This window comes from Mustela putorius, unplaced genomic scaffold (genome assembly GCF_011764305.1).
Source record: "Mustela putorius furo isolate JIRA1106 unplaced genomic scaffold, ASM1176430v1.1 tig00004041_pilon_pilon_pilon, whole genome shotgun sequence".
Classification (NCBI taxonomy): Eukaryota; Metazoa; Chordata; class Mammalia; order Carnivora; family Mustelidae; genus Mustela; species Mustela putorius.
The window spans coordinates 1,371,199-1,393,907 of NW_025422176.1; the positions used below are offsets into that span (position 1 = coordinate 1,371,199).

Here is a 22,709-nt window from a genome sequence, read left to right on the forward strand (position 1 = left end):
ATCCGCTTCTGCCACAGCGGGCGCGGCCCCGCCCCTTAAAGGCGCAGTTCTCCTACTTTGCAAGTCCACGCCCCCCAGCGCGGCTGCGACCCCACTCGGCCTCTAGGGGGCAGAGCTCCTCGAGCGGGCCGTCTCCCGGACCCGCCCCCTTGGGCTCCCGAAAGCTAAAGCGTGGCAGGGGCCGGACCGGGGAAGCGGAGGAGGCGGGTCTCCATAGAAACGTCCACCTGTTTCCGGCCAGTCTGTGAGAGATTAGGGGCTGCTGCGGGGGCCAATCTCAGCCAGCTCGCTTTTTCCCAGCGGCCTCTGCGGGAGCGGTGGGTGTTGTACACAATCATCATGGCGGCGGCCGGAGCCCCGGATGGTGAGTGTGGCGGGGGTGGCGAGCGCCCCGTTTGGGCCCAGGTGAAGCGGGCCCCCGGGGGGGATGCGGCCCGGTCCGGTGGGGAGTAGCCTGGCTCGGAAGCGGAGGCCCGGCCTCGCCCGAGCAGGGTTCAGTCCCAGGCCCAAGCTGCGGCGAGCGCCCACCCCCTAACCCCCTTGCAGGCATGGAGGAACCTGGCATGGACACGGAGGCCGAGACGGTGGCGACCGAGGTGCCCGCGCGGCCCCTGAACTGCGTGGAGGCCGAAGCCGCGGCGGGGGCGGCAGCGGAGGACTCCTGCGCGGCGCGAGGTAGCCTGCAGCCGGCCCCGGCCCAGCCCCCTGGGGACCCTGCGGCCCAGGCCTCGGTCAGCAACGGCGAGGATGCGGGCGGCGGCGCAGGCAGGGAGCTGGTGGACCTGAAGATCATCTGGAATAAGACTAAGCACGACGTGAAATTCCCCCTGGATAGCACAGGCTCCGAGCTAAAACAGAAGATTCACTCGATTACAGGTAATCGGAGCGGTAATGTCCAGCGACAGGCAGCCTTCCCCCCCGCGCCTTTAGATTCCTAAGGCTCGCACGGTGCTAGGTCCCGCGCTGGCCACTCTCTTTGCATCCGCACCCTCAATGCTGGGAATGGTTCTCCGGAGTAAGTACTAATATGTCCATCATTCCGATGGAGAAGATGAGACCCAAGGTGATAGAGCCAGAAAGGGGCTGAGCCGAGATTCAGGCCCGGGTCTGACTCTTAGGCCCAGGCTTCCAATCACTGCTGCCCCAGACATCTCTAATGAAAATCGTCTGAGGCACATGTTCAACTTACAGCCCCTAACCCTTTTCCCTGAAGAGTTTGATTCAATGGATCTGGAATGGGGCCAGGAATTTATTTTTAGCAAATATCTTGGGTAATTCTCCTAAGGGAAATTTAGGGAACGTTGCTGGTGACTGTGGTGCTGTCCCCTTCACAGATACTCACATTTAGTTTTTAGTCTGGTCTCGTTTATGACACTTTACCAACTGAAATGATTTCTTTTTTAAGTTTGCCTTCTGTAGTCTGTGAGCACATGGTAAAAACAAGAACTTCATCCTTTCTGGTTTCTGTATAACTGAGGCCTGTGGATTCTCAGTAGTTGTGTCATCAGAGGCTTGAGGAACAACTTGGAATGAATGATAGCTAACATTATTGAACGATGACTTGATGCTTGGTGGTGTTTTATTTCTTAATCCTTAAAAGAAGTCTACGCAGAAGGAAATCCTGCCCTTAAATCATACTATTTTGGAAACCGGCTCACAGAGGTTGTGAGTTGCCTGAGCACACAAAGGTGCTGGAGCAGTATTCATTTCCAGGTCTGTTGCCCAACAGTTCTGGTCCAGATACATTTTTCTTCTCTTTTCTTTTTATTTTTAAAAGATTTTATTTATTTATTTGAAACACATCACAAGTAGGCAGAGAGGCAGGCAGAGAGAAAGGAGGAAAGAGGCTCCCCGCTGAGCAGAGAGCCCGATGTGGGACTTGATCCCAGGACTCTGGGATCATGACTTGAGCTGAAGGCAGAGGCTTTAACCCACTGAGCCACCCAGGCGCCCCAAATACATTTTTCATCCCTTCCTTTCATTGTGTCCTTTTTCCAAGGTCTCCCCCCTGCCATGCAGAAAGTCATGTATAAGGGACTCGTTCCTGAGGATAAGACGTTGAGAGAAATAAAAGTGACCAGCGGAGCCAAGATCATGGTAGTTGGCTCCACGATAAATGATGTTTTAGCCGTAAACACACCCAAAGATGCTGCCCAGCAGGGTGCAAAGGCCGAAGAGAATAAGAAGGAGCCGCTCTGCAGGCAGAAGGTGAGTCCGTCATGTGACTGCTAGTCCTGGGAAGTTTGAGGCTTTGTCCTCTGGAGCCTTGGCTGGTTATATTCTCCCTAGAATAAGCTCCTTTTCGGACAGGGTCCATGATGGAAATTTATGGCAGCAGTTGGGTGCGGCTGGCTGTTGAGTGGAGGTGACAACTACCTGAGATTTGCAACTTTGTCTCATCTGGCGGGTCAGTGTGTCTCAAGTCTATTTACTTTAGGATATGGCCTTTGTACAGGCAGGCTTCAGACCAGATATTGAAAGGAATCTGACATGGGTTTCTCTCCTCTAGTGTCAGGGAAAAATGCCACCAGGACAGTTCACCCCCCATTTTGTACAAGTGCTTACATTTGTGTTTTGGTCAGTGGCTTCCCCCAAGTCAACAAGCCATTTCTGGATAGCCATAGAGCTCAGCAGCTTTCAGAGTTCCTCTGAAGCTGACTTTTTCAGGAAGCCTAATGAAGCTGACTAGAAACATAACTATACTGGTTTTGGGTTTAGTTTTTTTTTTTTTTCCCCTCCTGGTTCATGAAATGGGGGCCTGTTTTTTTTTTTTTTTTTTTTTTAAATATCCTGTTGCTCATTTTGGGTGGAAGAGATCCAGCCTTGTCTTGTGCTCACTGTAGCCCTTAAAATTCTTTCTGTAATTAGGAAAAGTGAGAGTATTTTGCTGCAGAGGGAACTGGTAGGAAGAACCATCACTTGCAACCTTATCACCCAGCAAACTTCACTCATTGTCATGGAGTCTCTTGGCCACAGCTGAGATAGTCTCAACTTAACCTGTGTCCCGAGTACAGTAGGTCAATTTGGGTTTTTTTTTTGTTTTTTTGTTTGTTGTTGTTTTTTTTTTTTTTTTTTTTTTTTTTTTTTTTTTTTTAGAACAGTTCGAACCAAGATCAGTTTTAGTGACTCTAGGCACCAAGGCATATGGCTAGTAGTGTGAGAAGGATACAGTTTTGTTACAGGCCCATAATCCTCTTCATGTGCTTCCAAAACCTGACCAGGCATTAAAACTTGACCAGAATTAGCGTGAATGTCCATGTTTTTCTGTAGGAATATTAATGTGTTTGAATGATAAGGTACTGCCCCAGATCCTAGAGAGGATGACGTATAACATATTTTTAAGCGTTATTGTTTTTATAAAGTCTGTAAGACTTGGTTCTTATAATCTAGAACATCTGCCTATAAGGTTTTAGATGAGGAGTTATAAATCTATGCTAACATCTGAAAGGTATTCACTTTGGAACCTTTCACCCCCATATATGGGGTCAGAATTGAACAGTTGACTTTTTTTCCCCACTTGCCTGTTTCCTCTGCCACATACATGAAATTATCAAATGTGAGTATTTCAGAAGTGAGTGAATGTCCCCACTGGTCACACCCTTGAAATACTACACGCTTCTTAAACATAGCTTTTGAGGTACTGATGGTAGCTTAATAGCCTTAAAACTGTTTTCCACAACACAGGGACAATTCTTCCAAAAGATGCTTGCGAGGTAGGAGTCAAATTAAGTTGTTAATGTCTGCTGCTCTGTTTCACTGATGCTAGTTATGAGGCCTTAACGTGGCCTAATGAGAGGGACCTGTTCTCCTGGCTTTTTGTCACCTTACTCAGGAATCCGAGGCTGATGCCTTTGGGGACCCTTTGCTAGCAGTCTGGCAATACTGATTCTATCCCCACCAGAGGGTTTCTGCCCTCTGAATTGGCTCATGACCCTGTGGTGCTTCACTTTGGTGGCGTTGTTCCCCTTCACTCACTTGCTGTCCCATAGTTTCAGCTTTACCATTTGGTAAAGTGACCGGTGATCTATAAAGCCACCAGTGGAGAGGAGACAAGCTCAGGCATTTGGGCTGCTCAAGAGCTGTTTTAGGGAGCCATGAGCCTAATGAGAACCCTTAACAAGCTGCCTCAAACCTGGGGCGGGGGGGGCGGTGTTGGGCACAGGATCAGAGACTTGTTAATATCAGTCTGTGGAGTAATTGGCATTTATCTTGGAAATAGGTCTCTCCTGGCCTGTGAAGCTGAGGTTGAGGGCGGGGCAGTGGGGAAGAATTCTACAATAGTCTGAGTTTCCATTTGCTGAGGAAATGCCCCTTGTAAGCCTTTAGGCTGATCACCAGCATCGTCTTAAGTTTCTTTGGAAGTTTAAGTTGACTGAAATGGCCACCATTTCAGTCTTAAGTTTAAGTTGACTGAAATGGCCAGCACCATTTGTGGTTCTCTTTAGCCCGATGTTTCGTCCTTTCAGTGGTGATTTTTTTGGTCAGAGGAGGAGATAGTTTATTTGAACTAACAATCTGGAAACCTTAGTTGTTCTAGAACTTTGCTGTCTAATATAACAGCCACATAAAGCTTATTAAAATTCAGTGAAATCGAGAACTTAGTTCCTTAGTTACATTAGCCACATTTCAAGTGCTTCCTAGACCCAAGTGTCTCGTGGCTGTTGTTTTAGGCAGCACAGAGGTAGGACATTTCTATCAACAGAGACACCACTGCCAGACAGCACTGCTCTTTAATGTCAAAGGACCCATAATCTGTACACATTGAAAGCTTTTGAACCAAAACAGGAAGGCTTTTTTCCTCTTTTTCAGAAAGGTAGTAATATGACTAACACGTAGTCAGCTATTTTATTTATCATTTCTTCTGACTTATATTCTAGCAACACAGGAAAGTGTTGGATAAAGGAAAGCCCGAAGATGTGATGCCATCTGTTAAGGGTGCCCAGGTAAGCCAGATTCCTTTGTGCGGTTCTGAAAACGTGCCAGGCCCACCTTCTGACTCCCTGAGGTTCCTGTGATCACGTCCTCACATCCTGTCCCTTGTCCTTCCCTGTCTTTGCTTCTGGTCCCTGTCTCTCACTGTGCTCCTGTGCCTCCAGGAGCACCTGCCAACGGTACCCTTATCCGGCATGTACAACAAGTCCGGAGGCAAAGTGAGACTCACCTTCAAGCTGGAACAAGACCAGCTGTGGATTGGCACTAAAGGTAGGTTCCTGCTCTTGTCCTCTTCCCGGCTTGCTGCCTCGGGCACCCAGCAGCACTCAGTCATGGGTGCGACTGTGCTTCTCCTGAAATCTCTCTCTTCACTGTGCTTTGCGTGCCCCTGGCTTTTTGTCTTTGCTTTTAGATGCTCCCCTTCTGTTTGGACCCTTTTCCCTCATTTTTTTCAGTCTTATGTCAGGGCCAGTCCATCAACAGTGGCTCTTCATTTGTACCCAAAACTAGGTCCCAGATGTTCAGTCTGAGGGCCAGGTGTGGCCCCCAGACAAGAGTTTTTTGGATTTACACACATTCTGTAAAAATCAGAGAGATTTCACTTGATCTGATGTGGGGGTTTTTGGGCTTCTCTTGAAAAAAAAAAAAAAAAAGAGAGAAAAAAGAAAAAAAAGTCAAAAGATGTAGGCATTCTGGACCTGCATTCTCACATGGCAGCGATCGGCTGGAGCCAAAGTAGTAGGTTCAGATGAGCCATGTCACAGTCCTCACTGTCCGTGGGCTTCGTTTGGAGCCAGCTTTGTTCATGAAATGTCACCTGCCTGGCCCCTGGAGGTCAGAGTTTGTCCCCGTACTGGGTGCATTTTCCTGGTACCGTGGACCCGCCCCTCCCTCCCTGCCTGTTTGTGCTCTGCCTGCCTCCACCTACCCCTGCCTGTGCCTGGTGGGGCGGGCTTGCTGCTTGCTGTTGGCTGGGAATTGTCTCTGACTCTCCTCCCCTTCTATTCCCCCAGATGGTTCAAAGTCTTGTCAGTTACACTCCAGAATTATCTGTGTCCCTTTTTTTGCCACTCTGTTGTGCCAGTTAAGACTCCTAGCATCTTTAAAGGTTTGTTAAAGCGAGTTAACCTGTTTCCCTGCCCTGTCTGTGTTCTGTTTTGTCCTACCCATCTTCCTCCCTGGTTCCCATGCTCAGAAACCTTCGGCCTGGAAGAGCCAAGTTCAAATGCCTAAACGTAGTGTCCAGTGTTGTCAAATTTTAGACCCAGCCTCCTGCCCCGCTTGCCCCGTTACACGCTGTGGGCTTCAGCTGCACCAGCCTGCAGTTCCCACCGTGCCCTGCACAGCCTCACGTCTTCGCTCCTGCCGGGCACTTACCTGGAATGCCTTCTTCCCATTCCTCGTTGTTAATACAATCTCCAGAGGCCCTACTTACATGTCCTCTCCTAACGAAGCCTTCCCCGGTGCCTTCCCCCCCCTCCAAATGAGTTGCTGCCGCTTCTGTTCTGAGAGCGCTCCGTTTACCTCTGCAGAGCACTCATTACTCTCTGACTTGTCTGTCCCCCTGTTAGATTCCCGGAGGGAACCGAACATGACTAATTCACCTGGTTCTGGCCAACACTGTAGGTATTGAGTGTTCGAGGTAAATGCTAAAGAGAGGTATAGGGGGTCCCATCATGTGAGGTTGGCTGGTTTCAGGGACAGGCCATTCGGTAGGACTCTGCTTCTAGTGGGACCCCAGATTTACAGGAAGTAATCAGCGGGGCGGTGGGGCGTGAGGCTTCTTGTCATCCCGAGTGCCAACGCACGTATTCTCATTTGTCACTCTGCTGGTCCTCACGTAAGGAAACATAGACCAAAACGCCAAAGCGCAGGAGTTTTCTCACGATTCTATGAGAACCTGCTACGTCTCCTTCCTTCCACCCTCAACTCTAACTGCATGGTCAGAGCAAGCATTGCAGAACGTGGAGGGGCTTCCTGGGTTTTCCCACGGGCCTTTGGACCCTTTTCCACACGGTCAGTGCGCGTCCACCGTGAGCTGCCCTGCGTTTGTCAGACCCTTCCTCGGCTGTGACTTCGCAGGTGACTTTGCTTAGTTCCCCGTCGTGGCACTGACTTCCCCAGTTCCTGCCTCTTCCTCCACTTGCGCTTTCTCTTGCGGGCAGTCTGCTGGAAGGGAGCTGCTGAGGCTGATGCAGGTAGTTTCCTGTGGGCCAGGAGGGTAGGTGTGGGCCAGGGAGGCCAGTGAGGACTACGTCTGCTGGTGCTCATTGGTTCCTCGGGGCCTCTGTGTTAGGAGGTTGTGTTAGGAAGCGCGTCCTCACCGCAGGCCCGAAGTGGACCGTCCCGTACCCGGGGTGGAGGTGTTCTCTCGGCTCGGGGAAGCTGCTGCTTTACCGCTTGGGCATGAAGGCAGCACTCGAAAGAATCTGGGTAGGTTGGGGTGTCAGGGCTGTGGAAAGTGTCCTTTCTCACCAGCCTGCTGAAAGAGCACGGCCAGGAGTCCCGGCTTCATGGGCGCCGGGGCTGAGATGTTCGCTCCCACGCAGACCACTGTAGCGGTGTGTGGCAGGCAGTGTTCTCGCTGGCCGGGAATCTTGTCCTCTGGGCGTCCTGAGCACCCTCCCAGCAGGACAGCGCGTTCTGGGGAGTTGGCCACCAGCCACCGGCTTCATCTCTCCGCTGGCAAGAAGCTGCTGTGGGATGACCATGCCGACAGCTGCTTGGCCCCGCTCTCTGTGGGGTGTCTCGCAGCTTCAGCTGTCTCCGTGGTAGCGTGGCGGGGTGGGGGGGGAGGGGGGAGCCTCGCAGCCTCGGGCAGGAGACGTGGCGGGGACAAGCGGCCGGGGGAGTGTGCGCCCAGTGCGGAGGGGCGTCCAGCCTGATCGAGCTCATTGCTGTCACTCAGGAATGTGGGCCCAGGATCGTGTTTTCAAGAGAAGCCAGAAATGTATCTTTTTGTGTGAAATCTCGGGACCTTTCAAGGTGGCTGGTGGTTTAAAAAGTTGCAATCTTAAAAACAGCTGCCGGTCAGATCCTGCCTGTGGGTCACTGAGAGCCACTGAAAGTCACAGCCAGGATGGACACCCTCACGTCCATTCTCCCCACGCCCCATTTTTCAGACACCAAGGCCCACGGAGTGGAAGTAAAATGTCTCCAGTCACCAGCTAAACTAGAGCCCAGGCCTGTAAATTCCAGTCTGTTTTTTTCCCCTCCTCATCCATTGGCAGATTCTCTTTTCCAGAATTTTCTTTCTGCAAAGACTGTCATGATTTTTTCTGACTTGATTTAACTTTGTTGAGAACGTCCCGGCCCCTGCTGTGTCTGCCGCTCCTGGGGGGGTGGGTTCTTGCTGCACAGACACTGCGCCCCCCTCCTGCCTTCCTGCCCCGCCCTGCGACACTGGCCTCACTTCCTGCAGGCTCCTCTCACTCCTGCCATCCCTCACTGCCGCCTCTTTCTTACCTGCCACCCTTGAAGTTGCTGCAAAGTGTCTTCTGACCCCCCTGTGATAAGTGATACCTTGAGGGTTGATCGCCAGAGGTTGTAAATGTGTTAAGAGCACTTCCTCAGGTGTGTGTATGGGGAGGGTTCGGGGGTCGGGAGAGGGAAGGGTTGTGGGGAGGGCAGATGAGGAGGAGGATGGGCTAGAGACTAGAAGCAGCCCCCGAGCACTCCCTGCCTGTGCGAGCTACAGGGGCATGCTGTTGCCTCGGTTCTCCATCCTCTTGACTACCCCCTCCCCAGGTGCCAAAGACCTTAGCCAGTGCTGGGCTCAGGCGAGAAGGCTGCAGTGGAAATCCTTGGGTGTTTATAAATTGCCAGCCTTGAAGAAAATCACACAGGAAAGCACTATCTCTGCTCTCAGAGGCCTTTAATATATGCTATGGCCAACCCTGTTCCCGTTTGCTCCCAAGAAATTCCCATCTGCCAAGCAGAGCCCTGGGTGCGGTGGTCAGACCACCCTGTCCCATCGTCCTTAGAGCACGTGGGAGACTTGAGATTACAGTAGAACCCAGAACCGCCAGCCCTGATAAGGGACTGCTGAGTCACAGGAGTGGACAGGAGGGCCTTTGAGTAATCTCTGTAATCCCTCTCAACTAGAGCGGACTGAGAAATTGCCCATGGGCTCCATTAAAAATGTGGTCAGTGAACCTATCGAAGGACACGAAGACTACCACATGATGGTAAGTAGCCCGGCGTGGTTTAGCCTCTCACTGCACTCCCGCTTCTGCTCATCTAGCAGGGACCGGAGTTCTAACGAAACTTTCTTAACCGAAGAAGCAAAACTCAGTATTCCGAAGACGCACCGTTTTAAGATCCTCACATTTCTTCATCTCCTTAGAACTCAATCCATGACCTGTTCCTAAGTTTATTTTTGCAACACCTGCCCCCCAATCAGTTTAAAGGGGATATGTTTTCATAGCTTTATCTTCCTCTCATTTGTATTATTTTTGTCTTTAAATCAGGAGAATAAACACAAAGAGGAGGATTGGCTTGTGGGTTTTCATCTTAAGTTTTGTCCTGCTTATAAAACAAAATCTCCCACTAGCCTTGGCATTTGTGAGGACACAGATGGTCCCCTTTCTGTGGTGGTGGCGCTCTTCCCAGGTGGCCAAGGACACCGTGGGGAGGACAGGGTCTGTGGTCGTCATTCCGCACGGAGGTTTACTCTGAAGAGAGCAGGCTGTTCTTTCTCGAGATAGGATGTTTGGAGGCAGTCCCCAGGTTTGTGCAGAGCAAAGCCGAGAGTTCAGGGATGCAGGGCATGTAAGTGAAGTGCAGTGCTCGGGCACGCCCCCGAATTTTCCCAGCATGGTTGGGAGGGGCCCCTTTAGGAGTGAAGTTTAGTTACTCCGACAGGGACCTGCCCAGAGCCAGTTGTAGGATGGGGCAAGGGCTGCCCGCATTCTCCAGCCAAAGGGGCAGATTTTTTAGCATGCGGCCACCAGCGCTATGGCTGTGTGAGCCCCGTTGCAGGGCTGAGGAGCAGCTAGTGCTTTGACCTGTGCATCGGGGTTACAAAGGTCCCCAGCAGAGGGACGCGTTGGAAGATCCCAGGGAAAATGCGATTTGGTGGTAGGGAGGTCCTGCGCAGATGGCTGGGCCCCTCTTTTGCCCTGTTGGTGTCTGTCCACTCAGAGGCGCTGAAGCCAGTCCATGATATTGGGCTTGCGGTCCTGGCACTGCAGGCTCCTGGGTGTCCTGAGAGTGACAGTGTCACAGGGGCTGCTGCCCTTCCGCCCCTCATCCTTAAAGGATTGCAAACAAACAAACAGATTTGTTCTGCATACTCGTATATTTTTCCCGTTTATGAAGTCAGCTTCTAGATACTGTCCGCTGGGCCCCTTCGCTCCCTTTTGAAATGTTCATCTCCGCCATTTGGCCCTGTGGCATTCGCAGCCCCGCTTTGCAAACAGCCCGGTGAGTGGGAGTCCCCGCAGGCTGAGGGGACCATCCAGACATCCTTCAGGAAATCAGTCTGGGTGGCTAAGGCTTTAATACTCAGTTCAAATGCTTTTTTCTCTCGGGTCATTTCTGGCGGAGAGGAGTGCTGACAGTCCCGTCTCTTCACTAAACGCCATGGAGTGGCACCTTGACCTCTGTCTGGATGAAAGTACTCTGCTCATTTTGCAGGTGTCATTTCAGCAGCTAGATTAATGGTGTCATATATGGTTCACAGAGAGGGATGGCTGTGCTTTTCATTCTTAGGGAAATGTTTGAAAATGCAGAAGAGAACAGAAAAGAGTATAACAAACTCAGATATCCATCACCAAGAAATGACTGTCGTAAATATTCTGTGAATTGCTTTAAACTGTTTTTTTTTTTAATAAAAGAAAATCTACCCACAACGAATACGTCCCCATTGTCTTCCCCTCCCCCATTACCATGGCATGATTTCTCATGTGGATCCTTCCCAGCTTTCTGCTTTGTGTTCGTATAAACCCATGAACAAGGTGCAGTACTGTTTTGTGTGTTTTTCAGTTTTCATAAACAGTATCATGGTATGTATCGTTCTGCAAGCAGCTGTTTTTGGTTTGACATTGTGATGTGTCTGTATCAACTGTATCTCCGATTCATACCTTTGAAAAAGGATCCCGCATTCAGACAAATAGGTCATGTCCCTTATAATTGTGCGTTTCCTAACCGATGGAGATGTAGGTTGTTTCCAGGTTGTTACCAGTTGTGACGGTGCTGCTGTGAACATTTCAGATCTGTTTCTTTGTGCACGTGTGACAGTTTTTCTAGGGCAGTGGTTCTCAAACTGGTCTCTGGATCAGTAGCACGACATTGCCCGGCAGCTTGTTAGAAATGCAGATTCTCCGGCCGTGGACCTCCCAGATCAGATGCTCTAGGGGGTGGAGCCCAACTAGTCTGTACTGACAAGCCTTCTGGATGCTTCTGATGCACACCCAAGTTTGGGAGCCACTGCTTTAGGCTCGGCTATGCTTAACTCTCCCACCACCTCTGTCGGGGGGGCGGGGTCCAGGAGAATACTCCCCGTGTGCACAGTGTTTCCCCTTCCCTTAGTACCTTCCTTCTCAGCCCGCACCCCCAGCCCCATGTGTGTCGCGCTGCCTGCTCCGCCTCCTGACCTCTCAAGTACCGCTTGGTTTCCCTTTTTCCCTTCCAGGCGTTTCAGTTGGGCCCCACGGAAGCCTCTTACTACTGGGTGTACTGGGTCCCAACTCAGTATGTGGATGCAATCAAAGACACTGTGCTGGGCAAGTGGCAGTATTTTTGAAAGCACTTTCACCTCTGGCCCAGGAGACTGACCCAAAGTGAAGGACATTGCTGGGAGAGGCCTGCAGCATCCCTGGATTTCAGAGTTCTGGGACTTTGTTCAAAAACAAACAAACAAAAACCCTATATCCACTCTAAGGTGATGTGGTGACTGAAGCCAGAGGTGATGTACTTTCACCATTAGCTTAATTTTAACTTAAAATCACCGGTTCCCTTTTCTGGCAGTCAGCTTCATACCATTTTTCAAGTCCATACCGTGGAAATCAATAAATCTGAGTTCGAGCACGTTGTGTGGAATACTGTTCAGTGCGTTTGAGAGGAGCTCTGCCAGTCTTATTTGGAAAGGAATGATCAAAAGCTTGCTGGTTTCCTTTTTATTTTATTTTTTTTTAAGCGATTTTAACTGAGGTATTTTCATAAATCTTCGGTTGCAAACATTTGGACTGTGTTGTGATGAATTGGGTTTTGGTTTTGGTTTTTCTGATATCAAATTGTATGCAAAATGGAGGGGGGGGTTAGTAAGCCATATTTTTCTGTCCATGGATTCAGATTTAATTCTTTTCCCTTTTTTATGTTCTCACTTCCTAGATTTGAATTTTTGTTTTAAAAACCCAAAGATGTCAGTTCCTGATTTTGTACCTCATCGATGCTTCCTCTCCTGGCCTCCCCCCCACCGTGCTGCTGCTCGAGAATGCACGGCGGGAGAGGAAGAACTGTTTGGTCTAGGGCAGGGAGTGCGCGCACCTGCTGCACTGCGTGTCGAGCAGCCGAGTGTCTGACCATGACTCCCGTCTAAACGTCTTGCCCCTTGGACCCTAGTCTCTGGGGAGTTCACCTGCTGGTGTCCTGGTTGTCTGGTGCCCTCACTGATAGGGCTTTGAGACCCAGCCTGGCATGGGTGTGCCTGGGCTGCGCTGCCCAAAAGCCACAGCCCCCAGGCAGACAAAGTCCACTTGAAGGAGGAGCTGGATGGAAGACCATTCCTACAGCCCTATAGCCACAGGCCCAGATCCTTCTTTCTTTCGAAGTTCGGAGAAATTCTTAAGCAGTCCAACGATTATTTCAATTATGCTTCTCCATTTGGTCCTTCTGCTCATACATTATGTTCAAGTGTCCTTCATCCCGGGTTCAGAGATGCTGCCTTTCCCAATAAAAGACATGTTGACCTAGTGGGTTGGCCGATGTGCTTAAGCATCGAAAATGTGATAAATTGCTTTCGTGATTAGCTCACCCTCTTCTGGTTTTAGCCCTTAAGTTCTTGGTACACGTGAGCTTCTGTTGTCTCCTTACGGCTCGATGAACTCGGACACGAGGGCGAGTCTCTTGGTGAATGGTCCCCTCTGTGCTCTTCGCTGTTCTGTGCTGGCTGGCTTTGCAATTCTCCCCTCCCTGGCTGCAGGCTCTCATAGTAAGTTTTGGTGAGAGATTTTCCAAACCACACTCTGGATTCTAGGCTGTTCCCCCTCATCCTGTGAAATGTAATTAGCATGTGTTCGCCTCAGATGACTAACCCTTGTGAGCCAGTTCCTGGTGACGCTCTATGCCCTTCCCTTCCAAGCCGTAGTTCAGGAATCCAGCCCCTGTAGACAGACTCGTGCTTTTCACGGGGTAGCCCTTGCCCAGTCACACATCTGGGCAGGGAACTCTACTCTTGCTTTTTTGGGGGGGGGCATACGTACCTCTTGTGAAGTGTAGCATCCAAGAAACCGCCTGTTCGTCATCCCTCGAAGGAGCAGTCACTGTCACTGCGGCTTTTCTGTCCTTGTTGGCTTGCAGTTCCTGGAGAAGAAGGGCCGCTCTGCTACTCGTCAGAGCCTTCCTCTGCAGCGGCCGGGTCTGCGGAGGAAGCGCTGCCGAAGCAGGCAGAGGGTCCTCTCAGTCTGAACACTGCCCTTTTCTGTTGGCCAGCGCCCCTGTCCTGGAGACGTGTCTTGACGGTGCCACACACCCACCTTTGTTCTCGCGAAGCAGGTGTCTCCATCCCCTGACTGGCCTCGCAGTGCTGCTCTCCGAGGCCCTTCCCGCCAGGTCTCCTGGTTTGCCCTGTTAAGTCGCTGCCCCTGCCCTCTGTCCCCCTCCCCCTCCTCCCAGTGAGAGCGTGTATGTCCCCTTGCCTCCCTGCTCCCCAAGGGCCAAACTGCTTCTCACTCAGGCTGCTGTCATTTCTAGACAGGACCAAAGCCTGCGTGAGTCTTTTTATTTTACGTAAAATGGTGCTTTTTTCCTTACTTCAAAATACTATATATAAATAATAACGTCAACGACATCTTTTCGTACAGAGCCGTTGGAGTATTGCTTTACAGAGCTCAGTAAATTTGCTAGAACGATCTCGAGCTCTAGCTCCTGACCCTGTCTGCATGGAGACCTTGCCGGGAGCCCTCGGGAGAGCAGAGGTGGACGGCACCAGAAGCCACTGGGAGAAGTATTTGACTAAGATCCATGTCTGGGTCACAGCAGTATTCCCGGTTTTTCCCTCGGTCCCGTGAGCGGTCTCTTCCTAACCTTGTTTTCGGTCCAGAATGTTCCGACTAAATCTGTGTTAGCAAATTGAAGTCCTTGTCCCCCCTCGGTGGCATCACAGTGTTCATTTGTCCTCAGGATTGTTTCTGTGCGGTTCCTTCGCTGGGGTCGTGCCCTCCCTCACCGTGGCAGAGGCCGGGCTCCAGGAGGAGCTGGTCCTGGGGAGGGGCTGGGCGCGCAAGGAGCCAGGCTCGACATCTTTTTCCCTGTGGGGAGCTTCGCCGAGCCTCCCCAGGGGCTGCGTTCTCCTCCAGGCTTTGTGCCGGCGATCATCCTCCGGGGCTTTGCTCCCGGACGGCAGGCCTTTCTTCCCTCCCCGAGACCACTGGCAGAGCAGTGACAGGGTCACCCCTGCCGGACGCCAGGCCCTCGCAGCTCTGTTCCTGCCAGTCCGGTCCTCTGAAAAGCTGGCTCGCGAGCGGCTGGAACTCCTCTGGTATGAAGTATTTTAGTTGAAGCTGGGCCTTTCGCAAGTAGCGTTCGCTCTTTTTAGATGAGACTGAACTGAGCTAAGGGTGCTCCATGGACACAGTGGGGGCCAGCGAGGCCTCGGTAGGCACTTACTTGCTGCTCTGCCTTACAAGGCCCAAAGAGACCAGCTCTGCCACTTGGCCACGTCTCAGCAAAGTCGCCATATTTCAGCCAGAAGGGACTTGCTTTCTCCTCTTCTCTTCACTTTAACCATGTGCCTGGAGGAGCCATCCTGGCTCTTGCACTTGGCCTCCCCTTTCTTTGCTGGGGCCGCGAAGGGGAAGGGATCGACTCCGCGTGCCAGGGCCATGCAAGGGCAGGCTTGCTTTCCACCCCGTCTTCTGAGGGAGACCTTTCTCTTGCTCCTTGCTGCTCTCTTCATGCCTCTTGTCTCGGAAAAGGATGGTCCCTTCGTCTGAAGGCTTTGTGAGGAAGTCCTCTCCAGCGAGGACTGGCACCTGTTTTCTTCTTAATAGGGCCGGACGGCCTCTCCGGAGTTACAGGTGGTCAGGAGCCCTCCGAAGTGCAGAATTTCCGGCACCTCGACCTGCCAGGCTGGGTGGTTCTACTGCTTTCTAAATGTCTAGAAACCTCTTTCCTTTTCTTTCTTAAAGAGTTCTGCAGAATTATTTGACAATATACGTAAGTACCATGTTTCCTTGTGGTGTGCACTCTGTTCTGGTTTCTGTTTTTAAATCAAATGCCTGTTTGGGAGGAGATGAACGTATTTAGTCTATTAGATCTGCGCTGCTGGATTTTTTTTAAAGTGTAACCTTGACTAGCTGTCTTATTGTTTATCCTGTAAGATTAGTCTCTCAATTAAAGTTTGATAATTAAGTGCGTTTCCTTTTCCTTCCCGTTTTTCACGCGCGCCTGCTCCGTACCGGGGACAGACTGATTGATGCTTGGGACTAGGCCTGGGGTGGGGGTTTTTTTTGGTTTTGTTTTGTTTTTTGTTTTTTTTTTTTGCCAGCTGTGGTCTGCTATGTCACTCTTATTTATTTGATTTTAAGTATATCCAAATTTGTTCCTGTGCAAAACAGTTGATACAATGACTCTGGTTTATTTCCTCTGTTAGCCAGAATGACCAACTGATGCACTCGGGTTAGGGCAGCCCTCCTCTGTGCTGTGGCCTCCAGGCATCAGAGGGAAGCTGCTTCCTGTCCTTATGCTTTCTGACTAGTACCCTGTGTGACTTGCCCGAGGGGGGGAACTGTTTCCCCAAACAGGACAAAACAGTCCTTGGCATGAAGAGTCCTTATATTTGGTCACAACTGGTTTTGACCCAGTATCATCCACGGGGCCCTCTCTCCTCTATACACTTTGTAAATGTTCCTGAAGGCTCTGGTCAAGTTGCCCTTCCCTGACTCTCCCCCTCCCCCACCCCCGCCCCTCCGTTTTCCCAGAATCTCAATCCCAAAGCAGTACTGTCAGGTCCTTAAAGATCTGCTCTATGGGGGAGGCAAGGGTGAGCCGTGCCACGTGCTGTACATTGGCTGTTGCCCACCTGGAGAATCTTCTGTGTGCACAGAGGGTGCTGCTGGATTTTACGCCAGCTTTGAAGTATTTCAGGCACCTTCAAACGTACAGGATGATCGACTGTCCTCAGATGGAGAATGAGATGAACTCCAGCCTGAATATCTACGGTACTTTTTGGGGAGAGGTCTAGCGTTGTCTCAGCAGTAATAACTAACATCCCTTTCTGCAGTAGGGACCCCACGAACCAGACAGTCATTAGGGCAAGAGGCAATGACTTCTTCCTACTCTTGCTTGAGAGCTGCTCTGGTTGGCCCATCCATGCTGTGGGAACATGACATGCTTCCCCCATGAGCTCTGTGCCAACACTACTTGGCTCCTTTGAGCCAGAATTAACCCCTCTGGCTTTTCCTAGTTTACCAAGACTAATTTTGATCTGAAGCCTTGTTAGCCTTACCCTCCTTGATAAAACCTTTCCTACTGTTCACCCCATTTTGCAACTCTGAATTCTCAAATTTGCTTCTGTTTTACCCCCTCCCACTTACCTAATTTTGATGCCTCACTGCTTTCCCTTTTTTTGTTGTGTTTTGCTTTGGACATTTTCAAGCCTACAGAAAGTTGAAACATGCTACAGTGACCACCTCATACTTTTCACCTAGCTTTTACCATTTCTTAAAATTTAACCACACATGCTTGCTTTCTTCCCTAGACACATGTGCATTTTATTCTACCACAATGTTTGACAGACATGCAGACATCATGGCATTGAGCACTGGTCTCAGAATGACTGTCATACTTTATCACAACAGCATTGTCTTCCCTAAGAAAACTCCTCTATCGATTCAATAATACCTGATAAACAAACTAAAGTATCTTCTAGAGCTAGTTTTTCCCAACTCGTAATCTTCATGTGTGTTCAAAGATTTATTTGAGAGAGAGGATGAGCTGTGGGGAGAGGGAAGTCTCTTTTTTTTTTTTAAGATTTTATATTATTTGTCAGAGAGAGAGAGAGAGTACACACAAGCAGGCAGAGAGGCAGGCAGAGGCAGCAAGAGAAGCAGACTCCCTGTGGGGCAAGGAGCCTGAAGCGGGACTCGATCCCAGGACCCCAGGATCATGACCTGAGCCGAAGGCAGCGGCTTAACCAACGAGCCACCCAGGCGTCCCGAGAGGGAAGACTCTTAAGCAGACTTCCCGCTGAGTGTGGAGCCCAATATGGGGCTTGATCCTGGGACCCTGAGATCATGACCTGAGCCAAAATCAAGAGCGTAGACGCTTAGCTAACTGAGCCATCCAGATGCGCCTGTTCTTAAATATTTATGACAATCTTGTGGGTTTTTTTTTTTTTTTCCAATACCGTTTTATCTTTTCTGTTGTTGCTAGTCTTGGTTTTTCTGTCTCACTTTAAGGTAATTTCGCCCATATGTTTCTTTCATCTTAATTTACACTGTGACCCCCAGACCTCCTCTTCCATTCTTGTTCTGAATCTTTGCTCTTTTTTATGTCGCGGGTTTGTCTGGTTGGCCAGGGCCGTGGTTCCCGAGGCTGGGGCAGGGGCACAGTCCTGCCGCCCGCTGCTCGCTCGGGCTCCCCTCCCACATCTAAGTTCAGGGCTCCAGGACTCAGAACTCTTGGTTTTTGGCGACAGTCTTGATTCGTATGGCATAAGCAGAGTGATTTGGCTCCCGTAACCGGAAAATCCAGAATCTCAGACCTAGCCTGGTGCAGGCGCTCGAGTCAGGTTGTGAGGAAGCTGACCGGCTAACCCCCACTCTGCTTTGCCAGACGGAGCTCTCAGGGCGCTTGTTGCCCTCCTCAAACACACAGACGTGGGAATCTTCGCATCTAAGGCATGTCCTGGTTGACCATTCCTTGGTCCGGGGCTTTCAGACACTCCAAACTAGAAAACAGCAGCACCACCTGGCAGACCACCTAGCAGCGTTTTGACCTCTTGCTAGATCCCAAGACAAGGTACTTGGTAGGGGACTTGCACACATTGCCTTTAGGTCCCGTGACACCAGCTCCTTCATCAGTATTTAACCGGGTGGCGGGCACTGGGTCAGATGATTCACCTGCATTGTTGCCGGTCCTTCACCACATCGCTGGTCGCCCCCTGTTCCACCCATTAGAGGACATGGGCACAGAGAAGCTAACCACAAGCCAGGCTTGCGTGCCTGCCAGAGGCTACTTCACCTGTAGCTAGCCTGTGCTCTAGGATAGCAGCTTATGGTAGAGAACCAATAAGCTACTTTGTTTTCTTTTGTAGACTTTCTTCTTTCCCTGGTTTAGCCGTAGATGTGTTAAGGACTCTAACTTGTGTTTGTAAATTCTGTTTTTAAACTTTGAACCCTGACATTTATTAATTGGCTACCATGTTAAAAATGAAAACAGTAGGGGCGCCCGGGTGGCGCAGTGGGTTGAGCCTCTGCCTTCGGCTCAGGTCATGATCCCAGCGTCCTGGGATCGAGTCCCGCATCGGGCTCCTTGCTCCACGGGGAGCCTGCTTCTCCTCTGCCTGCCTGTGCTCTTTCTCTCTCACTGTAACAAATATATAAGTAAAATCTTTAAAAAATAAAATGAAAACAATAGTACATGTACTTGCTAAACGAATTTCAAGTGGTGGGTAATCCTCTCACTCAGTTCTTAGGTCTGATCCATCCTTGAAGGCGGTGAAAGTCACACATGTAAGGATCCATCCCAGGAACTGAGGGTCAGTCATTCTCACTTCAAGCCCTTCAGGCTGAGAGCTTAACTCAGCGGGGACTTAGCAGGTGGAGGGAACTAGCACTGGGGAAGTGCCTGGCAGACACTCAGACTCCAGTCCGGAGTTTTTCTTGAGCTCTTGCTGGTTGTCATCTGCTTGGGTGTCCCGCGAACAAATCCAACAGTCCCCAACTGAAATTCTATAGCCCTTAGTTCTCTCGCCCCTCAGACAGCAACTCGGGCAGCACCCACGCCATACACTTGAGATCCTAGGCTCCTACCTTTTTTATCTGACCAGGTGCTGCCATTTTTATTCCCAGAATATCTTCCCAGTCCATCCCTTGTCCTCCCAATCCCCAAATCTGCATTTTTCTCATGGGCTTTTCCAGTAACCACCACTCCCATCCCCTCAGCCCACCCTTTGGCCAAATATATCTAACCCGTTTCCCCTATAGGTCCTGTCAGCACCCGCTGCTGACACGTTCCTTAACCAGACTAAACCCCTGCTTTGTGACCTGATCCCAGCGACCGTCAGGAGCCTGCCCGTGAGTTCGTGCTGTAGCAGTGCGCAGACTGACCAAACTGACGCCGCACCTCCCGTCTTAGTGTACGCCGCTCTCCGGCCTGCCTGGCTAGCTCCCACAGAACCTTAGGAGCTTTCCTCGGGCTCATTGCCTGCCAGCGTTTTTCCCAAACATCAGCACCTCTGCTCAGTTCTCACGTACTTTTACTTTTTTAAATATTATTATTTTTTTTAATTTAAGATTTTATTAGAGCATGTGTGTGCACAAGCAGGCGTATAGCAGGAGAGGGAGAAGCAGGCTCCCTGCTGAGAAGGGAACCCAGTGAGGGGCTCCATCCCAGGACCCTGGGATCATGACCTGAGCCACAGGCAGAGGCTCAACCCGCTGAGCCACCCAGGTGCTCCTTCATAGCTTTTTTTTTTTAAAGATTTATTTATTTATCTTCTAGGGAGAGAGAGCACAGTGGGGAGAAAGAGAATTTCAAGCATACTCGCTGCTGAGCATAGAACCCCACAGAGGTCCAGGACCCTGAGAACATGAGCTGAGCCAAAATCGAAGGTCAGATGCTTAACCAGCTGAGCCACCCAGGCGCCCTGGTTTTTATTTTAAAATTACAGATGAACAGGGGCACATGGGTGGCTCAGTTGGTTAAGCGACTGCCTTCGGCTCCGGTCATGATCCCAAAGTTTCGGGATTGAGTCCCGCATTGGGCTCCCAGCTCCACGGGGAGTCTGCTCCTCCCTCTGACCTTCTCCCCTCTCATGCTCTCTCTCACTCTCTCTAATACATAAAATCTTTTTTAAAAAATACTGATTAACAACAACAACAAAAAATACTGATTAACAGAAATAAGCCAGTATATTTCTACCATATCATGGCATTTATAACTAACATTTGGATATGTTTTTTACAGACATGGGTTCATGCTATTTATGTTTTATTTAAAACATTGATCTTTCCATGTCACTGTAAATTTTTTTTTTTAATTGTTTCCATTTAGCCAATCTCATCTGGTTGGCTATCCACCTGTATGCCATCCATAGACTCTGTGTAACATGTATCATGAAGTTTAGCCTTTTGGTCTGACGATTTTCAAACCAAGTGGTGGAAGGACTAGTTAAGTGAACACGCGTATACGCGGACGCATGCACATGCCTGTCCCCTGGCTGCCAGTTGCTCACTTTGTGCTGTTTCCATGGTTTTTCTTTTGCTGAACGTCTGAAAGTTAGCAGGAGACATCTTGTTGCTTTACCTCAGAATGTCAAAGTGTCTCTGATCCCCTGAGAGTAAGGTGTGCTCCACAATCCTGTTATTAGACCTGAGAAACAGGACTTGCTGTGTCACCTACATACGGTCCTGTTCTCAAAACATTTTCCCCTGGTCCTTTCACATTCCATGAAGTTGACATACCTCTGGTCCCTTTTAATTTAGAATAGTTAGTTGTACTGGCCTTTCCCCCCATGACACGTGTTTCTAAAGTCCCACCTTCTAGATTCATTTTCTTGTGATCAGATTCAGGTTAAATGATTCCAGGCAGACCCGGAGGTAGACGTCCCTTTCAGCCTGTCAGGACGCAGCAACGTGGACGTGAAGTCTCCCCTACACACCGTGAGCTTTTGGAGAGTGGAGATGTGTGCTCAGGCCCTGCCTCGCAGTGTGCCTGGTCCTTGGAGGGCGTAGAATGGTTTCATGGAGTGAAGCGTGCGCTTGCTGTTGGGGGGACACAGAAGAGCGAAGAGTGATGTGGAAGAACTGGAGATGGGGCAGGAAGCTGGTCAGGACTGGCCTCACAGCCACCCTGGCAGCAAGGGAATGGCCTACCACAGATCCTCAAAGGCATTTGCAGGAGGCTATTAAATCAAAATGCACAAGGACGCCTGGGTGGCTCAGTTGCTTAAGCATCTGCCTTCGGCTCAGATCATAATCTTGTGGTCCTGGGATTGAACCCTGGGTTGGGCTCCACGCTCAGTACAGAGTCTGCTCCTCCCTCTCTCCCTACTCATGCTTGCTCTCAAATAAAATCTTATCAAAAAAACCAATGCACACAATCTCATTTATTCTGTTTTAATTCACACACCTTTTGGAATGCTACCCTGGGCCAGTTCACTGCCTGTGTTGGCACACAAGTCTCTCAAAGATTTTTCCAGCAAGTTCTTAGAGTAAAAGATCTTTGCAGCTGCTCAACATCCAGATCCTAAAGTAGCATCATCAGCAAATTATCTGTGTGTACTCAGTGACTTTTCTCCCTTATTCTGGCTCCTCTGAGACTTTCCCAGCTACAGAGGACGTGAAAGGGTATCCCTGCCAGGTGTGTGGTTAAGATGGCAGCAAAGCGGTCTGTTCAGTGCCAGCCCGCAGAATTGTGCGGCCTTCGGCAGAAACGAACATGGATGCATTTTTGGGCAAAATGTGCAGCTGCCAAGGGCTGAAAGATCCAGAACAGCTGACTCCAGATGTTAAACTGTGGTCCATCCCTATCAAAGGAGCCACTGCGGCCTGTTTTGTTCCCTTGTGGCTCCCCAGCACCCAGGAAGCACTCAAGCTATTTGCGGATTAGGTGCTGCTGTGCCAGATTAAGGATGCTCCTCACGCACCAATTTGGCATCTTCCAAGAGCTTGTACAGTATTAAGATGTATATATAAGCTGCAGTGTAATGATGAGTGCCTCCGGTTACTGATGGAGGAGGTCTGCCTGCCTCATGTGCCTGGAGCGACAGAGTAGGAACTGGCAGCATCGGGCGTCATGAGGAGGGAACTCAGGCCCATCTCAACCTGCAGCCGCAGGAGCGTCTGCCAGCGGAGGGTCCCTCACAGTCCCTGCACTTCGGTGTCACTACTTGCTACCTATTACAAGCCCTTGATTTCCTCCCTCCTACAAATGAGAAGTTTTGGTAAAAGTAAAGCAATTACTTCGACAGGTCTCCAGCGAAAGCTCATCAGGAGCCAGGTAAGTGGCTGCTTCCGCCCTTACACAGGACCTTGCGCAGTGCTAAGAACAAAAGGTGCGGTGCGGCGACTTACTGAAGGAGGGAAAAGGGACCCAGGTCAAACTGACCTTCCGGGAGCCGAGAGAGCCTTCTATCCTCCCTCGTTAGTTTGGAAAGAGATCCACAGGACAGGGAGGAAACGCTGGTCACACCTGCTGGGGCCAGCTACACAACCGATAAACTTAAGACAAAAAGTCCTTTTGTCACTAATACTCCTTATACTGAAGACCATGGGAGAGAAATTTCAGATACACTTCTAGAAAAGTCGTTTTTCTTTATATGCATGAATACCAGTGACTAATCAGGAAATCTTTAAAATCATTAAGCAAAGTTAAGACTTGGGATGCCTGGG

The 22,709-nt window shown here is 50.2% G+C and overlaps 1 protein-coding gene across 14 annotated transcripts; it reads left to right on the top strand.

The window, feature by feature from the left end:
* The first annotated feature begins 138 nt into the window (after nucleotides 1-138).
* On the top strand, nucleotides 139-21,294 carry UBFD1 (ubiquitin family domain containing 1). 14 transcript variants are annotated; one of them, XM_045072696.1, is made up of 8 exons: nucleotides 140-364; nucleotides 547-876; nucleotides 2,000-2,208; nucleotides 4,878-4,943; nucleotides 5,097-5,202; nucleotides 5,946-6,040; nucleotides 9,037-9,119; nucleotides 20,883-21,294. In XM_045072696.1, the coding sequence occupies exons 1-7, from the start codon at nucleotides 340-342 to the stop codon at nucleotides 9,115-9,117; spliced, it is 912 nt and encodes a 303-aa protein (XP_044928631.1). In that variant the 5' UTR covers nucleotides 140-339; the 3' UTR covers nucleotides 9,118-9,119; nucleotides 20,883-21,294. The 14 variants fall into 14 exon arrangements, with proteins under 14 accessions (XP_044928627.1, XP_044928631.1, XP_044928629.1 ...); XM_045072694.1 differs by lacking the exon at nucleotides 20,883-21,294 and adding an exon at nucleotides 12,265-14,098; XM_045072695.1 differs by lacking the exon at nucleotides 20,883-21,294 and adding an exon at nucleotides 13,956-14,092.
* Nucleotides 21,295-22,709: the final 1,415 nt, after the last annotated feature.

What these genes read in the sequence shown, in the direction of transcription:
- UBFD1 (XM_045072690.1), top strand. Translation starts at nt 340, where the DNA reads ATGGCGGCGGCCGGAGCCCCGGATG. An exon ending in GGCGGCCGGAGCCCCGGATG is followed by an intron (nt 365 to 546) that starts GTGAGTGTGGCG and finishes ACCCCCTTGCAG; the next exon opens with GCATGGAGGAACCTGGCATG. An exon ending in GCTGTGGATTGGCACTAAAG is followed by an intron (nt 5,203 to 9,036) that starts GTAGGTTCCTGC and finishes CCTCTCAACTAG; the next exon opens with AGCGGACTGAGAAATTGCCC.